At 38.8% G+C, this 7,963-nt stretch overlaps 1 protein-coding gene across 1 annotated transcript; it reads left to right on the top strand.

Annotated features, from left to right (window-relative positions):
- Nucleotides 1–182: 182 nt before the first annotated feature.
- On the top strand, nt 183–7,842 carry nherf2 (NHERF family PDZ scaffold protein 2). Its single transcript, XM_077605259.1, has 6 exons — nt 183–663; nt 1,559–1,858; nt 5,263–5,454; nt 5,907–6,053; nt 6,353–6,559; nt 7,242–7,842. The coding sequence occupies exons 1-6, from the start codon at nt 457–459 to the stop codon at nt 7,407–7,409; spliced, it is 1,221 nt and encodes a 406-aa protein (XP_077461385.1). The 5' UTR covers nt 183–456; the 3' UTR covers nt 7,410–7,842.
- Nucleotides 7,843–7,963: the final 121 nt, after the last annotated feature.

The following is a 7,963-nucleotide window of genomic DNA, read 5'->3' as shown; positions in this document are numbered from 1 at the left end:
CAAAAAATAATAATATTCAAAGGACGGGGGGAAAAAAACAATATTAAAGCAAAACTTTTCAGCCAGGAATCGGGTGCAACACTACTTTTTAACCCAGTGAGTTATTTGCTGGTGCAGTAGAGCGCGTTAACCTGATCTGTTGTCAACCCCTCCTCCTCCTCCTCCTCCCCATCCTCCTTCTGTGAGCTTCAGACAGGAAAGAACGCCCCTGTGACACGAACAATTAAGAATTACCAGCGAGACGCAGCTCTGTAATCTCTGATCTCTGATAATACCCTCCCATGGACCAAGTGTACTTCCCCGTCCCCGATTTTCGACCCCATTTGCCGCTTTGCTACCCGGATTGGACCTGCGCGATGGGACGGGAGCCTGTCACTCGTTTTGGGCAAAGAGATCCGTGACACTCGCTCACTTGTTTATTGTCCTGAACTTGTGGATTTTTTTGGGAGGGGGGGAATGGAGTCCAATCTGAGACCCAGGGTGTGCTACCTGGTCAAAACTGAGCATGGTTATGGTTTCCACTTGCACGGTGAGAAAAGTAAAGGTGGGCAGTTCATACGGAAAGTGGAACCCGGATCATCGGCCGACATGGCCGGGCTCAGACCCGGGGATCGAGTGGTGGAGGTGAACGGGGAGAATGTGGAGGATGATAGTCATCACCAGGTGAGTTGCTTTTTTGTTGTTTTTTTTAACTTGTAAGTGGACTTGGCCATATTTGGGGTGAGGTACAAACAATAAATCTACCTGTTGGACTACTTTTGCTTAGCCTGAGGAGGAGGAAGAGGAGAGGGTATCTCATGTGAAGGTGTCATGTTGAAAGTGTGTTATTTAAAGAACAGTTGGCTGTGCAGAATATGCAATGCATGGATATGATTGAAACCTCAGAAGAGAAATATGGAATTATTAACCGTGCTTGATTGTAGGGATTTTAGCTGCTGTTTTTGTGTAGAGGTTTATCAAATTTTATTTCTTCCCAACCACAACCATCAATTAAATCAATCAATCACAGCCAAGATCTAGAAATTGTCATGCATTGATTTAAAATGAATATTCATTGCATTAGTGTGGTATTTTAGGGGATGAAATTCTTTTCATCGTGAATGAATGTGATCTATTTTCTTCAATAGATATCGAGTTGTTTTCTTTGCTTTTTTTATGATTATTCTGCAGTTTATGTGTGGTAGGGCAAGATTGACGACAGACCTATCATAACTAAACACTGTTAATTTCCCCCCAAAGCATTCACAACCATCAACCAAGATCCGGAAATCGTCATAAAACGAATCACAATTGCATTAGTTCTAAATCATATCAAATTAAAGTCCAATCCTCATATTATGCCTGAAAAATGCACCATATCTGACAACAAAAGTTAATGAATTTCACCTTGGTCATAAAAACATTTTCATTCAAATATGTGTCACAGCCCAAAAACTATCAAATCTATTTAATTTGCCAAGGATCCAAACAACCAGAAAATCCTTTCGCAACTTCATCAATAAAATGCCACTATAAATCCTTTTTGGCCTTAATATAGACTGATATCTACCCTGCGCAGGTGGTGGAGCGGATCCGAGAAGTACCCCACCGCACCAGACTTCTGGTAGTGGACCGCAACACGGAAGACTACCTCCGCAGCTGCGGTCTGGCTTGTACTGAAGATCTAGCCATCGAGATGGGGACCCTCTCCCCACGACCCTCGCCGATGGCCACGCCATCAACTTCCCCTTTACACAGGGGAATTTCACCCAAGTCCTGGAAACACGACTCCACGCTTCTTTCTACAAACTCGCTTTTCAATCCACGAGACAAAGTAAAGAGGCCGTCGATGACGTCAAGTATCGTGACAGAAGTAGAGGTAAGCATCTTTTGGCTACTCTCAACGACACGACTGAAGTATGACATCATCTGATGTGACCAGTAAAAGCATTTGACCCTAAAAAAAAAAAAGCGATTCCATACAGAAAAGAGGGATACCGTAATTAATTTAGGGGTGCACCAATTGCGCACTGGGAATTTACGTATACTCAAAAGTAGGAGTCATAAAATACATTTACCTTAAAATGACTGCACTCGGACTATGTTAAGAATTTGACTGCCTAAAGCACATTTTTGCAAAAATTAAAGCAGATAGGAAAAATGCAATGGATACCAAAACATTTTATGTAGATAAAAGAGTGCTTTTTATCAATATCTTGAAGAAATAGCTCTTCAAATGTTAACAAAAGACGAGTGGGGGTTAAAGGACTTTTTCGGTTTTTAAGCGCCAAAATGTTTTTGTTTTTCAAGAAAAAAGTTATAAAAATTATATAAATTATCTCAGAAAGCTAATATTTGTATATTTGGATGGGAAATGTTGTCCAAAACATCAGAAGATTGTGCAAAAGAAGGAAATAGATCCTATATATAAGTAAAATGCAATTATTTGCAAGCATGGGGCACAAAAAGGGAGAATTTACCCAATTTTTTTCTGCGATTCAATTTACAAAAATAACTTTAAATTTTAGATTAAAGATGTAGTACGATTTGAGTTGGTTAGGCACTTGGTTTCTCAACCGATATTAGGAGCCGTCTTTCCTTGATTACACACCCTTGAACCTGACGTCTGACGAGCATTAATCTGGATTTGAGCAATTGGCTGATGTAGCGTCTGGATTTATTCCAAAAGCAATGGCGGAGTGTCTGGCGGGTTTGTGGAAAGGTCTTAAGGTGATGGTGACCATCAATAGTAAAGAGCAAACACTTGAGAGGACAGGGAAAACATGTTCTCATATTCTCCGTCACACAATGCAACTTTTCTGCTCGCCTATGTTACACGGTGGCCCTCGAAAGCTGTTGAGTCAGTGTTATATTTGTTTACAAGGCAGTGTTCTCCGAGGTGTGGTCATTTTAGTCTTGCATTGTTTGTACGGTAAAACAGCTGTTTCAAATTTACCCGTATATTTTCTATGCCACAAAAAGTTGGTGCGTCTATCTCATTTAGCTATTACCTATTTTTTATGATTGTAATCAGAGTTTAAAGTGGTGTGAAGTTACACCATTTATGCACCGTTTCAGTTAGTGGCTCTCGAGCCACATGCGACTCTCGACCAAAATAATATACGGCTCTTTGTTATTTATTATTATTATTATTATTACTATTATTATTACTATTATTATTACTATTATTATTACTATTATTATTACTATTATTATTACTATTATTATTACTATTATTATTACTATTATGATTATTATTATATATTCATATTTTGTATATACTGTGGCTCATGGTCTCATTTTTTCTCTTAAAAAACACTCAAAGTCATCAGGGCAGTTTGAAAACAAAAAATAAATTATATTAAAAAAAATACTTTGGCAAATTGGATCTTTTTATGCTGATTTAAAATTTGGGATCTTCTTGTCTACCCCTGATTTAGTGTGTAGAAATAAGAAAGCCAAGTTGAATGATTATGAATAGAGTGGAAATTATCAGACTTGACACAGAGTGGAAAGTTTCCATTAGCTGGCATACGCAGATTGAGTGACGTCTTGAATTTAGCCGACTTAGGGACATTTTGTCAAAAGTCTGTGTTTGGGCTTCAAACAAAGGGGAGCTCAATTGTCAGAACCTTGGCTCAAATCAAACTGACTTGTGTTTAGCAGAAGTCAGGGTAAATAGTGGCAGCATTTAAATGGTGGATACGCTTTGCTTTCACATTCTTGCTTGGAATTAATCAAGTATAAACGCAATGCAAATTGCATCAACTATGAGATAAATCCCAATTCGATATTGTTATACATTTACATGCATAGCATGTGTAGAAATGAAGAAATACATTCTATTTTTACAGGTCTGGTAATCTCTGGGCTATTTTAGCATTTCACACTCATTTAATAAAAATGGCAACATCCTCCTTTGACAATATAAATTTATGCTTTTTAGCTTTTTCAGCCTTGCTTACAACTTTTCTTTTTGATGGTGTCGTAGGTAACATTTCTCAATCATGCAAACGCAGACAAGATTTCATGGTTTCATTGTTGCGTGAGGTGAGCAGACACCCAAATAAAGGTCCTTGTCATCACAGCTATGCTGGATAGGTCACACATAGACATGACGTGCACATATTTCATCTCCCACAACTCCATCTTAATGAAAACCTTTTTGTATGAATCATTTGACACCAATTTAAAGACTATACTAGCAATCTATTTCGACAATATTCCATCCACCCCCTTCCAAGAACATCATGTATGGATAACGATAGAGATAAACCACCGACGCCGCCATTGACGTCCTTCGGGTTATGCAAGGACCATTAATCGTTACATAAGTGAATGTGTTGGTGCCTATATGTTGATATTTCCTACTTGAGTGACAGTTGTGACATAACCTGTGGACGTTCCTGTGCGTTTAGTGGCATCCTTTTTAATCCCTTGGGTTTAATGTTAATTCTTCTGGCTGTGTTTGTGATAAATATTATTGCGAATGGTGTCTTCATTTCCTACAAAACTAAATCAAAGTTTGAAAAGACATGGATGAAAGATTTACTGTGCATGTGGATGAACTTGACGAGCCTGCAGAGTTCAAATAAAGATGTAAACTAGAGCTTTATAATAATACAATTACATTGTCACAACTTAAAGCTTACACTCCACTTGTCATTTAATTCATTACAAAATGTAATTTTATGCCAGTGAATGAGTGTCTGATTGGTTTTTATTATGACATTTAATTATAAGGAATGACTATTTTTAATAATATATATAATTTGTTCTACCCCAGTCTTGTGCAGCTATTCATACAAAACTGTTTTCTGTTTAAATTACTCAATTTTGCCAAGTTACTAATTTATCTGAAAACGGTGACTTTAATATGCCAGTATTTTACACCTATTATAGAATATACAACAATACAGTGTCACATATTTACCATAAACTAACACCCATTAATTTCAGTTAAGCAAATACTCCTGTACATTTTGTATTTTCTAATCAACACATGTCCGTGCTACTCACCTGTTTACCCGTAAACTACTTTTTGAGTCAACTCAGGGCAGCTAATAAAATAAGCAGTACAGTCACTCTCTAAGTAAAGGGCTGTATTTATGGTAATAATAATAAAGACTCGAAAATGCTATTTCTGGGCGAAAAAAAAACAGTTATTGGGATGTGTGAGGGGAAACCAGAGCACCCAATGAAAACCCACACCAGTGCGGCAACAACATGCAAAGAGGAAGATCCGAACCTGGGTTGATGTTTTTGTGATTTTTTTTTAAACAGCTACAGATGGAAGCCTCTCCAGAATCGTCAAATGAGCATCTTCCCCGCCTCTGTCATCTAGTGAAGGGGGAAAATGGCTACGGCTTCAACCTGCACGGCAACAAAGCAAAGTGTGGGCAGTTTGTCCGCTCGGTAGACCCGCATTCACCCGCGGAGAGAGCCGACATCCGTCCAGGAGACCGGCTGGTGGAGGTACGTGTGCTCACGGGTGTGACCCGCATTCCCATAAAATGTCGAAGTAGGACTCGTGGCAAGATCAGACTCTCCGATTAATCAAGTCTGTGTACTAGTTTTCAGGGTAAACGGATTAAAGAAGATTAGCTGGATTTAAACTGTTTGGACTGGAAGTGAGAGGAAGTTAACAGGGTTAAAAGGTCAAAATTGAAGTTGAAGTTGAAATAGAGAACAACTTAATTGTTTGTCACAAGTCACGAAATATCATATGGTGTTAGGGGATAAAGGAAAATCAGACTTCCTCTTACTCAAATTACAAGTTTAAATGTGTTTTTTTTCCCTCCCCTGAGAGGTGAGACATTTCTCCCGCAGGCCATGTTGCATAACGTCTACTTCTTTCTAATCTCTGCTATTTCTCATTAGCATCATTCCGTCCTACTTCTCAAATGTGCGTGTCTTCTGTATCTCAGGTTAACGGAGTGAATATTGCCCACCTGAGACACTTTGAGGTGGTGGCGCTCATTAAAGCAGAAGAGCGAGAAGTTCACCTGCTCGTCGTCGACCAGAAGACAGATGAGCTTTTCACCAGATTGGGGATCACGCCCACAGCACGCCACGTACATGCTCCAAATTTTCTTTTTGCTGATCATAAAGAGGACATTATGTTAAAAAGATTGATAAACATCTGTATTCCCAACATTTTTACAGCACAATGGCAAAACGAGTAACCTATTTAATTCAACAAAGAAATATTCCTAAAAAAATGGTTATATGTTGTATAGGCCATACGCTAAAACCTTAAAAATAGGCTTTTCCAAAACAACAAGGTGTGGACGGATTTAATTTTCAGCTTACCAGAGCGGACAAATCTTGATTCAGCAATTTGACAGCCTCATGTCTTCATTCATTTTCACAGGTCTACGTGGATGAATCAGCTGTGGAAGTTGCCTCGTCCACGCCATCTCCCACGTCCACTGACGCGCCTATCGTCCATGTCACGCTGTCGGACGCCGCGATCACCAGCATGTCCCCCAAACCGAGGGCCAATGGTAGCTGTGCATCGCAGTCCTCAACCGGCTCAACCACTCAATCAGAACTCAGTAGCTCTGATATGAGTTTCCAGGTAATAGAAATACAGTGGAAAAAAAACACCTAGAAATAGCATATCACAATGGAAAAACATTTTAAATTGTTCTTATTCATTTTAAATGCAAAAATGAGTACCGTATTTTCACGACTATAAGGCGCACTTAAGTCTTACATTTTCTCCAAAATAGACAGGGCGCCTTATAATCCGGTGTTCGTCGTCATTCCCAGTGGAAGTTTCAACTGTGGTCCGAGGTTTCAGGAAGGCAGAAATCACTGACTCAATTAATGATGACTTTGGTGAGATGCCCACCTGTTCAACATGAGTTATTATGCTATTGCCGTGTCACGAAAATACCAATTCTTTAACCTCGGAGAAAATAAAAAAAAAAAACTTGTTTATTCATGTTGGGAGTGAATGGAGTTGTCAGAAAGCTGATTTGTAATCTATTAATAAAGTTTGGCTGAACGATCTGACTGTTTTGTTGACATTCCCTTTAGCGCAGCACCACCTAGTGGGTGCGCCTTAAAATGCGATGCGTCTTTTGTGTGTGTCAAATACAGAAATAGCACTTGTTACTGACACTACGGCTTAAAATGAGATTCGCCATATAGTCGTGAAAATACGGTATTTATATTACAATATCCTGTACCCCGACAGTTGTGTAAATGAATGGTGAGGTTTTATAAATATACATTAAACTGTGTGTGTTATCAAGGTCCCTGATGAAGATGACAGGAGGGTTTTGGACCCGTTCATGGACAGTGGCCTGCGTTTGAGTCCAACTGCTGCGGAAGCAAAACAAAGGGTTCTTGGTAGACGCTACAAAAAGAGAGCGCCCCCTATGGACTGGCAAAAGAAACAAGAGATCTTCAGCAACTTATGACGGTGCACCTTGTGAGGATAAGCGCTACGGAAAAGGAATGAATAAATAGGTGATTCAAATGAGCTCTGACGCGTACATTAAGTTTAACTTCGCTTTAGTAGGCAGATCAAGACAGGTACATTTTCTTGTTACCATTAGCAGAATACAGTATTCCCTCAAATTACACGGTTAATCTGTTCCATAAAGACCTGTATTAAGTGAATTTCCGTTAAGTAGGAACCATATATAAATATATACTATAGCATATGTAACATTTCAATTTTTTTTTAACCTTCATACCCCATTATTATTCCCTCTGCCAATGTATAAATCCCCCAAAGACCCTTCGCAAATATAAATGTAGTGTACAATGTACATTACCATTCCTAACATATAAAAGTTCTGTATATTTTTGTGGGCCTACTGGTAAATATTTTGTAGGCTGATATTTAAATGTTTTTACCTACCTAACATATCCACAGCAATCCCCAACCTGTGAACTACATGGAATTTTCAGATTTAGTCAACTTCAACAAAACTATTCCAATGACATAGTAACATTAAAATTCCTTAGA

Source organism: Stigmatopora argus, chromosome 7 (assembly GCF_051989625.1).
Source record: "Stigmatopora argus isolate UIUO_Sarg chromosome 7, RoL_Sarg_1.0, whole genome shotgun sequence".
In the NCBI taxonomy this organism is placed as follows: Eukaryota; Metazoa; Chordata; class Actinopteri; order Syngnathiformes; family Syngnathidae; genus Stigmatopora; species Stigmatopora argus.
This window is presented reverse-complemented; position numbering and strand designations above follow the sequence as displayed.

What these genes read in the sequence shown, in the direction of transcription:
- nherf2 (XM_077605259.1), top strand. Translation starts at nt 457, where the DNA reads ATGGAGTCCAATCTGAGACCCAGGGTGTGCTACCTGGTCAAAACTGAG. An exon ending in GTATCGTGACAGAAGTAGAG is followed by an intron (nt 1,859 to 5,262) that starts GTAAGCATCTTT and finishes TTTTTTAAACAG; the next exon opens with CTACAGATGGAAGCCTCTCC. An exon ending in CAGGAGACCGGCTGGTGGAG is followed by an intron (nt 5,455 to 5,906) that starts GTACGTGTGCTC and finishes TCTGTATCTCAG; the next exon opens with GTTAACGGAGTGAATATTGC.